Source organism: Chiloscyllium plagiosum, unplaced genomic scaffold, assembly GCF_037043375.1.
Source record: "Chiloscyllium plagiosum isolate Xiang-an unplaced genomic scaffold, Cpla_swu_hap1 HiC_scaffold_25, whole genome shotgun sequence".
Lineage (NCBI taxonomy): Eukaryota > Metazoa > Chordata > Chondrichthyes > Orectolobiformes > Hemiscylliidae > Chiloscyllium > Chiloscyllium plagiosum.
Window position 1 is genome coordinate 56,551,543 of NW_028270163.1, and position 13,240 is coordinate 56,564,782.

The following is a 13,240-nucleotide window of genomic DNA, read 5'->3' on the forward strand; positions in this document are numbered from 1 at the left end:
ACCAGGTTATAGTCCAGCAGATTCATCTGAAAGCACTAGCTTTCAGAGTGTTGCTCCTTCATCAGGTGGTTGTGGAGTATAAGATCGTAATATCTTACACGATCTTATACTCCACAACCAGCTGATGGAGGAGCAGGGCTCCGAAAGATAGTGCTTCCAAATAAACCTGTTGGACTATAATCTGGTGTTGTGTGATTTTTAACTTTGTACCTCAGGGCGGCACGGTGGCACAGTGGTTAGCACTGCTGCCTCACAGCGCCGGAGATCCGGGTTCAATTCCCGCCTCAGGCGACTGACTGTGTGGAGTTTGCACATTCTCCCCGTGTCTGCGTGGGTTTCCTCCCACAATCCAAAGATGTGCAGGTCAGGTGAATTGGCCATGCTAAATTGCCCGTAGTGTTAGGTAAGGGGTAAATGTAGGGGTAAATGTAGGGGTATGGGTGGGTTGCGCTTCGGCAGGTCGGTGTGGACTTGTTGGGCCGAAGGGCCTGTTTCCACACTGTAATCTAATCTAATCTAATCTAATTTCAATGGGATCTGGACCAGATGGGCCAATGGGCTAAGAAGTTGCAGATGGAGTTTAATTTAGATAGATGTGAGGTGCTGCATTTTGGAAAAGCAAATCTTAGCAGGACTTCATTTCCAACTGCCCGGCGGCAGTTGGAAATGAAGAGGTCGAGGGCAGGTAATAGGCCAGCACAGGGTGTCCAGGTGGATGCAGTGTGTTGGAGGTGGGCGAAGGGGTCCTCGGAAGGTGGGCAGGAATCCTGATTGTGAAAGTAAGCTCAGAGGCGGAGGCGACGGAAGAATTGTTCAACGTCACAGCGTGTATTAAATTCATTGATGCGTGGACGGAGGGGGATGAAGGTGAGTCCTTTGCTGAGGACTGATCATTCATCCTCAGTGAGGGGGAGGTCTGGGGGGCTGGTGAAAACTCGGCAGGGCTGGGAGCTGGGATCATGGTGTGGGTGTGGGGCTGGGAGTGGGAGCGGAGTCAGTAACTGGAGTGGGTGTGGTAGTGGGGGGAATGGGGGTGGAGTCATGAGCAGGGGTAGTGTTCCCCTCGGGGTTCTGGGGGGTGGGGATAGTGACAGTGGTGTCTGTGGGGGGCATGTCAGCAGAATGCAGGTGAGTGGCGCTGGTGGGGGGCGGAAGTGGTGGTGACCACGGCAGTAGGGGTGGCGGAAGTCACTGAGCATGTGGCATCAGCGATGATGTGAGGGGCAGAAGTGATGTCACGTGTGATGCATGAGGAATTGTGAGGGGTGGAAGTGGTTGTGGGAGTGGCCATGATGGGGGCGGAAGTGACATAATCAATCAGCGTGTGGGCGGTAGCTGCATCAGCCGCATGGCTAATGGCGTCTGAGTAGTTTCCGAGACCAGGGGAATCTTCTGGAATGTTTGAGGAGCGCTGGTTATGGAGGTGGGTAGATAAAAGTTTGTTGTACTTAAAGTTTTTGATGTTTGAGATGGAATTGAAATACTGATTGTTGAGAGTATGGATTCTCCTGAGGATGTAGTACAGAGTGGGTCCTTTGCAATTCTGAGAGAGTGTGGCCCTCAGCTCTGGCAGGGATGACTGTTAGGCCACTTGGCATATTGCGTGCAATTCTGGTCTCCTTCCTATTGGAAGGATCTTGTGAAACTTTCAAGGATTCAGAAAAGATTTACAACGATGTTGCTAGGGTTGGAGGATTTTAGCTCTAGGGAGAGGTGGAATAGGCTGGGCCTATTTTCCCTGGAGTGTTGAATGCTTGGGGGTGACTTTATAGAGGTTTATAAAATCATGAGGAGCAAGGATAGGATAAATAGACAAAGTCTCTTCCCTGGGATGGGGGAGACCAGAACTAGAGGGCATAGGTTTAGGGTGAGAGGGGAAAGATATAAAAGAGACCTAAGGGGCAACTTTTTCTCGTGGAGCTGCCAGAGGAAGTGGTGGAGGCTGATACAATTGCAACATTTAAGAGGCATTTGGATGGGTATATGAATAGGAAGGATTTGGAGGGATATGGGCCAGGTGCTGGCAGGTGGAACTAGATTGGGTTGGGATATCTGGTCGGCATGGACGGGTTGGACCGAAGGATCTGATTCCGTGCTGTACATCTCTAAGACTCTAAGTCACTGCTCAACCACCTTCTCTCCAACGAAAACAGCCCCAGTTCCCTCAGCCTTTCCTGTAAGACCTTCCCTTCAATACCAGGCAACATCCTTGTAAATCTCCTCTGAACCCTTTCCAAAGCTTCCACATCCTTCCTATAACGCGGTAACCAGAACTGCACGCAATACTCCAGGTGCAACTTTATCAGTGTCTTGTACAGCTGAAGCATGACCTTGTGGCTCCAAAACTCAATCCCCCAATCAATAACCGCCAACACACCATATTCCTTCTTAACAATCCTAGCAACTTGGGTGGCAACTTTCACGGATTTATGCACCTGTACACCGAGATCTCTCTGTTCATCTAACTGGCTCAAAGGTAGAAGACAGAGCGTGGTGTGGAGGGTTGTTTCTCAGACTGGAGGCCTGTGACCAGTGGAGTGCCACAAGGATCGGTGCTAGGTCCTCTACTTTTTGTCATTTGCATAAATGATTTGGATACGAGCATAAGAGGTACAGTTAGTAAGTTTGCAGATGACACCAAAATTGGAGGTGTAGTGGACAACGAAGAGGGTTACCTCAGATTACAACAGGATCTTGACGAGATGGGCCAATAGGCTGAGAAGTAGCAGATGGAGTTTAATTCAGATAAATGCGAGGTGCTACATTTTGGGAAAGCAAATCTTAGCAGGACTTATACACTTAATGGTAAGGTCCTAGGGAGTGTTGTTGAACAAAGAGACCTTGGAGTTCAGTTCATAGCTCCTTGAAAGTGGAGTCGCAGGTAGATAGGATAGTGAGGGTGAGAGGTTAGAGTGGGGGAGGGGGTAGACAGGTTGAGGCGGTTAATGTCCCGGTGGCAGTTGGAAATGAAGAGGTCGAGGGCAGGTAATAGGCCAGCACAGGGTGTCCAGGTGGATGCAGTGTGTTGGAGGTGGGCGAAGGGGTCCTCGGAAGGTGGGCAGGAATCCTGATTGTGAAAGTAAGCTCGGAGGCGGAGTCGACGGAAGAATTGTTCGACGTCACGGCGTGTATTAAATTCATTGATGCGTGGACGGAGGGGGATGAAGGTGAGTCCTTTGCTGAGGATTGATCGTTCGTCCTCAGTGAGGAGGAGGTCTGGGGGATGGTGAAAACTCGGCAGGGCTGGGAGCTGGGATCTGGTGTGGGTGTGGAGCTGGGAGTGGGGGCGGAGCCAGTAACTGGAGTGGGTGTGGTGGTGGGGGGAATGGGGGTGGAGTCATGAGCAGGGGTGGTGTTCTGGGGGGTGGGGATAGTGACAGTGGAGTCTGTGGGGGCATGTCAGCAGAATGGTATGCTTTCCTTTATTGGTCAGAGTATTGAGTACAGGAGTTGGGAGCTGAAAATATGTTGCTGGAAAAGCGCAGCAGGTCAGGCAGCATCCAAGGAGCAGGAGAATCGACGTTTCGGGCATGAGCCCTACTTCAGGAATGAGGAGGTTGTGCCAAGCAGGCTAAGATAAAAGGTAGGGAGGAGTGACTTGGAAATGCGATAGGTGGAAGGAGGTTAAGGTGAGGGTGATAAGGTGAGGGTGATAGGTCGGAGTGGGGGTGGGGGCGGAGAGTTCAGGAAGAAGATTGCAGGTTAGGAAGGTGGTGCTGAATTCGAGGGTTGGGACTGAGACAAGATGGGGAGGGGAAATGAGGAAACTGGAGAAATCTGAGTTCATCCCTTGTGGTTAGAGGGTTCCTCGGCGGAAGATGAGGTGCTCTTCCTCCAGCCATCGTGTTGCTATGGTCTGGTGATGGAGGAGTCCAAGGACCTGCATGTCCTTGGCGGAGTGGGAGGGGGAGTTGAAGTGTTGAGCCACGGGGTGGTTGGGTTGGTTGGTCCGGGTGTCCTAGAGGTGTTCTCTGAAACGTTCCGCAAGTAGGCAGCCTGTCTCCCCAATATAGAGGAGGCCACATCGGGTGCAGCAGATGCAGTAAATGATGTGTGTGGAGGTGCAGGTGAATTTGTGGCGGATATGGAAGAATCCCTTGGGGCCTAGGAGGGGAGTGAGGGGGAGGTGTGGGCGCAAGTTTTGCATTTCTTGCGGTTGCAGGGGAAGGTGCTGGGATTGGAGGTTGGGTTGGTGGGGGGTGTGGACCTGACGAGGGAGTCGCGGAGGGAGTAGTCTTTTCGGAACGCTGATAGGGGAGGGGAGGGAAATATATCCCTGGTGGTAGGGTCCGTTTGGAGGTGGCGGAAATGATGACAGATGATACGATGTATGTAGAGGTTGGTGAGGTGGTAGGTGAGATGGAAATGTGTTGCTGGAAAAGCGCAGCAGGTCAGGCAGCATCTAGGGAACAGGAGAATCGACGTTTCGGGCATTAGCCCTTCTTCAGGAATGAGGAAAGTTGGTCCAGCAGGCTAAGATAAAAGATAGGGAGGAGGGACTTGGGGGAGGGGCGTCGGAAATGTGATAGGTGGAAAGAGGTCAAGGTGAGGGTGATAGGTCAGACTGGGGTGGGGGCGGAGAGGTCGGGAAGAAGATTGCAGGTTAGGAAGGCGGTGCTGAATTTGATGGATTTGACTGAGACAGGCTGGGGGGAGGGGAAATGAGGAAACTGGTGAAATCCGAGTTCATCCCTTGTGGTTGGAGGGTTCCTAGCCGGAAGATGAGGCGTTCTTCCTCCAACCGTCGTTTCGCTGTGGTCTGACGATGGAGGAGTCCAAAGACCTGCATATCCTTGGTGGAGTGGGAGGGGGAATTGAAATGTTGAGCTACAGGGTGGTTGGGTTGGTTGGTCCGGGTGTCCCAGAGGTGTTCCCTGAAACGCTCCGCAAGTAGGCGGCCCGTCTCCCCAATATAGAGGAGGCCACATCGGGTGCAGAGGATGCAATAGATGATATGTGTGGAGGTACAGGTGAATCTGTGGCGGATATGGAAGTTTCCTTTGGGGCCTTGGAGGGAGGTGAGGGGGGAGGTGTGGGCGCAAGTCTTGCACCTCCTGCGGTTGCAGGGGAAGGTGCTGGGAGTGGAGGTTGGGTTGGTGGGGGGTGTGGATCTGACAAGGGAGTCACGGAGGGAGTGGTCTTTACGGAATGCTGATAGGGGAGGGGAGGGAAATATATCCTTGGTGGTGGGGTCCGTTTGGAGGTGGCGGAAATGGCGGCGGATGATGCGCTGTACATGGAGATTGGTGGGGTGGTAGGTGAGGACCAGTGGGGTTCAGTCCTGGTGGCGGTTGGAGGGGCGGGGTTCAAGGGCGGAGGATCGGGAAGTGGAAGAGATGCGGTGGAGGGCATCGTCGACCACGTCGGGGGGGAAATTGCGGTCCTTGAAGAAGGAGGCCATCTGGGATGTGCGTTTTTGGAACTGGTCCTCCTGGGAGCAGATGCGGCGGAGTCGAAGGAATTGGGAGAATGGGATGGCGTTTTTACAGGGGGCAGGATGGGAGGAGGTGTAGTCCAGGTAGCTGTGGGAGTCGTCGGTTTGTAGTAGATGTCCGTGTTGATTCGGTCGCCTGAGATAGAAATAGAAAGGTCGAGGAAGGGGAGGGAGGAATCCGAGACTGTCCAGGTGAATTTGAGGTTGGGGTGGAAGGTGTTGGTGAAGTGGATGAACTGTTCAACCTCCTCGTGGGAGCACGAGGCGGCGCCGATACAGTCATCGATGTAGCGGAGGAAAAGGTGGAGGGTGGGGCCAGTGTAGTTGCGGATGATGGATTGTTCCACATATCCTACGAAGAGGGTTCTGTCCTGGTGGCGATTGGAGGGGCGGGGCTCAAGGGCGGAGGAGCGGGAAGTGGAGGAGATGCGGTGGAGGGCATCGTCGACTGATCTCCAGCATCTGCAGTCCTCACTTTCTCCCTGCAGGAGTTGGGAGGTCATGTTGCGGCTGTACAGGACATTGGTTAGGCCACTGTTGGAATATTGCGTGCAATTCTGGTCTCCTTCCTATCGGAAAGATGTTGTGAAACTTGAAAGGGTTCAGAAAAGATTTACAAGGATGTTGCCAGGGTTGGAGGATTTGAGCTATAGGGAGAGGCTGAACAGGCTGGGGTTGTTTTCCCTGGAGTGTCGGAGGCTGAGGGGTGACCTTATAGAGGTTTACAAAATTATGAGGGGCATGGATAGGGTAAATAGACAAAGTCTTTTCCCTGGGGTCAGGGAGTCCAGAACTAGAGGGCATAGGTTTAGGGTGAGATATAAAAGAGACCTAAGGGGCATCTTTTTGATACAGAGGGTGGTACGTTTATGGAATGAGCTGCCAGAGGATGTGGTGGAGGCTGGTACAATTGCAACATTTAAGAGGCATTTGGATGGGTATATGAATAGGAAGAGTTTGGAGGGATATGGGCCAGGTGCTGGCAGGTGGGACTAGATTGGGTTGGGATATCTGGTTGGCATGGACGGGTTGGACCGAAGGGTCTGTCTCCATGCTGTACATCTCTATGACTCTACCTACACTGCCAAGAATTTTACCATTCGCCCAGTACTCTGCATTCCTGTTACTTCTTCCAAAGTGAACTACTTCACACTTTTAAACTCCATTGCCAGTTCTCAGCCTACCTCAGTATCTTATTTATGTCCCTCTGTAACACACATCTTTCAGCACTATCCACAACTCTGCCTACCTTAGTGTCATCTGTGAAATTTACTAACCCATCCTTCTCCACCCACATCCAGATCATTTATGAAAATGACAACAACAGTGGCTCAAAAGAGATCCTTGTGGCATACGACTGGTAACTGAGCTCCAGGATGAACACTTCCCATCAACTACCACCCTCTGTCTTCTTTCAGCTAGCCAATTTCTGATCCAAATTGCTAAACCACATTCAAACCTGAAACTCTGTATTTGTGCAATAGCCTACCATGGGGAACCTTATCAAACACCTTACTGAAATCCATATACACCACATCAACTGCTTTACCCTCAACCACCTGTTTGGTCACCTTCTCAAAGAACTCAATCAGGTTTGTGAGGCACGACCTACCCTTCACAAAACTGTACTGACTACCTCTAATCAAATTATTCCTTTCTAGATGATTATAAATCCTATCTCTTATAACCTTTACCAACACCTTACCCACAATTGAAGTAAGGCTCACTGATCTGTAATTACCAGGGCTGCCCGACTCCTCTTCTTGAACAAGGGAACAACATTTGCTATCCTTCCGTCTTCTGGCACTACTCCTGTCAACAATGATGACATAATGATCAAAGCCAAGAGCTCTGTTATCTCCTCCCTGCCTTCCCAGAGAATTTGAGGATAAATCCCATCTGGCCCAGGGGTCTTCTCTATCTTCAGATCTTCCAAAATTGTTAAAACCTCCTCTTTGTCAACCACAATCCCATCTAATCTTGTAGCCTGTATCTCCGTATTCTCACTAACATCGCCCTTTTCCAATGTGAATACTGATTAAAAGTATTCATTAAGCGCTTCCCCTATGTCCTCAGATTCCACACACAACCTTCCACTACTATCTTTGATTGGCCCTAATCTTACTCTAGTCATTCTTTTATTCCTAATACATCTATAGAAGGCCTTAGGGCCTTCTTTTGGAATCTTGTGTTCAGTTCTGGACACCTTATTTAAGGAAGGATGTTAAAACCCTGGAGAAAATGGAAAAGAGGTTCTCTTGAATGATGCCATAAATACAAGTAAATTTAATTTATAGATTTAATTTATTATTGTCAGATGTACCGCGGTACAGTAAAACGTTTTGTGTGCAGTACAGGCAGGTCATACCATACAAAGAACATAGGATGATAGAACAGAGGGAGGAATACAGAGTAATGGCAGTAAAGAAGGTGCGCAAAAAGCAAGGTCAGCATTACATTTGAAATTTGAGAGGTCAATTCAGAAGTCTAATACCAACGGGAAAGAAGCTGCTCTTGAACCTGCTGGTACGTGTGTTTAAGCTTTTGTATCTTTTGCCTAATGGAAGAAATTTAGAAACAAGGAAAGATTAGGGAATTTGAGTTTATTCTTCTTGGAGCTGAGAAGATTAAGAGGTGACCTTATTGACCTTAATGAACAATTTAGACAGGGTTTAGATGGATATTGTGTTAGTTGGCATGTCATTAATCAGGGATCACAATGTCCGTATTGTCAGCAAAGGAGCTCGGAGTCAGATGCAGAGAAAGTGCTTTACTCAAAGAGCTGTTAGGATTTGGTGCCTGGGAGAGTAGGGGATGTGGATTCCACAGGGGGTGTCAAAAGAGAGCTGGAGATATATTTGAGATAGGACCAGAGAGTGAGTCTAGCTGGGTACTGTTTCAGGAGCCAGTGCAGACACAATGGATTGAATAGCCTCCTTCTATATTGTAAAAGTTTATGTTTTTATGAAATATAATCCTAACAGCCCGAGCCCATCAACAAGCCCCACAGGAGCTTTATGTGCCATTAATGGAAGGTAAGTGCCTTCCCTGTTGCTTCCCACTCACCTCAAAAATAGGCCTGTTCTTTAGGCATCAAGATCCAGAGATTAATTTCAGGATGGTCATTTTAAAGTCATGCCTCTATTTACAGACAACTGAAGTTCCAGCTCCTTGTATCTCAGTGTGTGTGGCCTCTCTCACAGTGTGCATATGGCTGCATATAGATACATCATCTGTGTATTATACAGAAAATTGTAAAACCTATGTCTTAGAGACGCAATGTTTGTACTAGTTTTGGAATGCTGAACAGTGCAACAAACCTGTCTTTTACATCTTTTGGAAAAGGAGGAGCTTGAAAAGGCAAGCAGACAATTCCAGAGTAATATCAAAGAGTATGAACTTTTTTTGGATCGAATGGATAATTGGCTGAAGACAAATCACCACCAGGCAATGGAACTCTTTTCTGAGTATGACAAGATTGGGAACGGGATTCTGCAGTATGATGAATTTAAACTTGGTAACGACTGTCCCTCATTTACTCTGATATTTATGGTTTAACTAATAGCAACTTAATTTGCTCAAAATAAATTCTTATGATCTGGAAAACACTTCCCGAAAGGCTGGTGGAATCAGATTTAACAATAACTTTAAAAATAAATTGGGGAATATTATTGAAAAGGTAAAATGGTGGAAGATCTGGGAAGTGGGATTTATTGCAGTTATTACAGAGAGCATGGACATGCTGGACTGAATGACTGCCTACTCCAATATATCATTACACTTCCACAATCTGAAGACAAGATGACAATTTTCATGAGTATACCTTACCATGACATATCCTGACCCCACCATTCCCTCGTGTTGTCAGAATGTTTGTTCAACATCCAGCCCTGATTGAATTCATAATTCTTCCTGTTAAACTCTATTGCACAATTTGTTCTCTTGCCACTAACTTTATCCCCATCTTGGCCACTACCTCAGGCCAAAACATACTGTTGTATTCATTCACGGAATGTGGCTATTTTTGGCAAAGCCAGCATTTATTGCCCAGAGGGCATTTAAATTTCAGCCGCCAGGTGGGGTTTTCCCAAACAATGATTTCATGATCGTCATTACACTCTTAATTCTGGACAAAACAAAAAGAGAATTCAAAATGCACCAGCTGGTCCAGTGGGTTTGAACCTGGATCTGTGGGAGCATTACTTGGATTGCTGGATTAAGGACTTATGCCCGAAGTGTTGATTCTCCTCCTCCTCGGATGCTGCCTGACTTGCTGTGTTTTTCCAGCACTACAGTCTTGACTCTTGCTGGGTTAATAGTTTAGCAATAATACCAGAAGGCCATTACCTCCCATCTTTGTAGCCACCATACCCTGTTGGACCTGAACTCAGCATCCATACTCCATACCCTCTCTATTACAAAGGCTATTTACTTACATCTCAATAATATCACTTGTTTCCACTACTGCCTCAGCCCATTTCCTGCTGAATTTTAATTCATGCCTTTACATCCTTCAGACTTGATTCTTCCAAACTATTTCATTTCAGGTTTCTATCCTTCTTAAGTTGGACTAATCAAAAACCTAACTATTTATATCCTAATTCACATCTGTGAAGTCCCATTTACTTATCAGTCCTGTACTTTATTCATTTTTTCTTTGATTTTTCATGGGACTTTGACATTGCTGACAAGGCTAGCATTTGTAGCCTGTTCCTAATTGCCCCTGAGCTGAAGAACTTGCTAGGGCATTGTAGTGGAAACTTAAGAATGAACCATATTGCTGTGGGTCTCAATGATAGAAACCGGGAAGAAAATTCCCAGCTTCCCACTCCACCCTGGATCAGGATGGTAAGGGTTGTTAGAAAGAGATAGAGAATATTTCCAATAACAGATTGATGTTTAGAAACATGTAGCTTACTGTGAAATTTTAAATAAGCAATTCATATTTCAATATTCCAGGGATGCGAGATTTGAAGATTCCCTGTGTAGAAGCTCAACTACACATCTTGGCCAAATTGTTGGATCAGGACAATAATGGGACCGTTGATTACATTGAATTAGGTGCAGGACTTGACAAAGCTAGGCAAGTACTTTAAGGTCTTTGAGATATGCTGCTACGAGTGAATATGGGATTATTTAGCAAACATTAAGTATTTAATTCAGTGGGTTTCAAATGGTCACATTAAGTCGTTGTTAAGAATTTGAGTATTGCAGAAAAAAATGGGTTGGTTGGTTATGGTGTGATGGAAGATGTATATATATTGTATTTTGGGATTTGGGTTATATTTTGGGTTATGGTGTGATGGAAGATGTGTATATATATTGTATTTTGGGATTTGGGTTATATTTTGGGTTATGGTGTGATGGAAGATGTGTATATATATTGTATTTTGGGATTTGGGTTATATTTTGGGTTATGGTGTGATGGAAGATGTATATATATTGTATTTTGGGATTTGGGTTATATTTGGGTTATATTTTGGATTATGGTGTGATGGAAGATGTATATATATTGTATTTTGGGATTTGGGTTATATTTTGGATTATGGTGTGATGGAAGATGTATATATATTGTATTTTGGGATTTGGATTTTAAAATCAAGGAACGTGAATGTGTTTTGTCAAACTTTTTTTCGGTCAAATGTGGAATCGAATGGTGATCTAAATATTTTTAAATTCTAAAATGACATATGACTTCAGCCAGGACCCTTGTGGTGTTAATTGATGGAATGTTTATATCACTGAGTTCACAGCCAGACCAGAAGGCCATTAATTTATTTCACTTAAGACAGAAAGTTCAAGGTCTGGGCTCAGACGAATCAGGAGTTCAGTTCAGAAAGAAGAATAGTTCATTCTAGCAGGAGAATCAAGTTTCAGGGAAACTTGTCACCCTCATCAAAATACTTTCGTTTGTAGAGCTTCCAAGCTAGGAAGGTTTGGACAGAAATTTTCATATTGTTAAAACTGAAAAAAGTTTAAGCCATCAGAATTGAGAGGTTCCGACTCAGAAAGGAACGTGAAACAGTTTCTAGAGTCAAAGAAAAGGAAACTGGGCAGAATGTATTAGGTTAAGGACTTAAAGAGCTCAGATATGAGTGAAATTTCTCCAGAATTGAGTACCTGTGAAAGGTTAGTGTTGGAAAACAGGTTGAAACTTGTTTTACTGACTGTATGAAGATCTTTTTAACTGCCTTTGATATAGAGTTTGTTTTCTTCCTTTTGTATACTAAATTTATTTTCTGTTTGATTAGATTAGATTAGAAGGAAACAGGCCCTTCGGCCAAACAAGTCCACACTGACCCTCTGAAGAGCAACCCACCCAGACCTATTCCCCTACATTTACCCCTGACTAATGCACTTAACACTATGGGCAATTTAGCATGGCCAATTCACCTGACCTGCACATCTTTGTGACTGTGGGAGGAAACCAGAGCACCCAGAGGAAACCCACACAGACACAGGGAGAATATGTAAACTCCACACACACAGTTGCCTGAGGTGGGAATTGAACCCAGGTCCCTGGTGCCAGCCACTGTGCCACCCTTAAAAAAAAGTCTGCCATCTAATGTAAATATGTTTCAGTGATCAACCATTCAGCGCACAAACATTAAATGTGATCTATCAAGCCAGGATTTATAGTAGGATTTGCTTCATCAAGTACAACCACCAGCTGGGATTATGCCAACAGTCACTACCTTACCTGCTATGAACAGCCAAATGGATCACATAAATGAGTATTATGATAAATTCATAGCGCTGGCATATGTCCCAAAGACCAGTATATCTTTTAAACAGCTATCTATACTGCTACTCACAACAGGAAGGTACAGACCATACTCAACCTGCCATTCTTGCAAAACTCAAAACTCAGTGTCTAATGGTAATATGTAACTCTGCAATTGGAAATGTTTAGAGCACTGAACAGTACAGCACAGGAACAGGCCCTTCAGCCCATAATGTTGTGCCGAACGTGATGCCAAATTAAACTAATCCCTTCTGCCTGCCCTTGTTCCATATCCCTCCATTCCTTGCATATTCATGTTCTGACCTAAAAGTCCTTAAATATCCCTTTCGTATCTGCGTCCACTTACCATTCCAGGCAGCACATTCCAGACTCTGTAAAAAACCTGCCCCTCACATCTACCTTACAGGGCGGCACGGTGGCACAGTGGTTAGCACTGCTGCCTCACAGCGCCAGAGACCCGAGTTCAATTCCCGACTCAGGCGACTGACTGTGTGGAGTTTGCACGTTCTCCCCGTGTCTGCGTGGGTTTCCTCCGGGTGCTCCGGTTTCCTCCCACAGTCCAAAGATGTGCAGGTCAGATGAATTGGCCATGCTAAATTGCTCGTAGTGTTGGATAAGGGGTAAATGTAGGGGTATGGGTGGGTTGCGCTTTGGCGGGTCGGTGTGGACTTGTTGGGCTGAAGGGCCTGTTTCCACACTGTAATGTAATCCAATCTCATAGAGTCATAGAGATGTCCAGCATGGAAACAGACCCTTCGGTCCAACCCGTCCATGCGGATATCCCAACCCAATCTAGTCCCACCTGCCAGCAACGGCCCTTCCTATTCATATACCCATCCAAATGCTTCTTAAATGTTGCAATTGTACCAGCCTCCACCACATCCTCTGGCAGCTCATTCCATACACATACCATTCTCTGTGTGAAAAAGTTGCTCCTTAGGTCTCTTTTATATCTTTCCCCTCTCACCCTAAATCTATGCCCTCTAGTTCTGGACTCCCCGACCCCAGGGAAAAGACTTTGTCTATTTATCTTATCCATGCCCCTCATAATTTTGTAAACC

General features: G+C 46.4%; 1 protein-coding gene across 2 annotated transcripts in view; it reads left to right on the forward strand.

Annotated features, from left to right (window-relative positions):
* The window catches only part of LOC122562307 (uncharacterized), a 49,991-nt gene that overhangs the window by 22,247 nt on the left and 14,504 nt on the right, over nt 1-13,240 (forward strand). For both annotated transcript variants that reach the window (XM_043715156.2, XM_043715155.2), the window contains exons 3-4: nt 8,780-8,951; nt 10,394-10,517. In XM_043715156.2, coding sequence (XP_043571091.2) covers nt 8,780-8,951; nt 10,394-10,517 — 296 coding nt within the window. The remainder of the gene's footprint in view (nt 1-8,779; nt 8,952-10,393; nt 10,518-13,240) is intronic.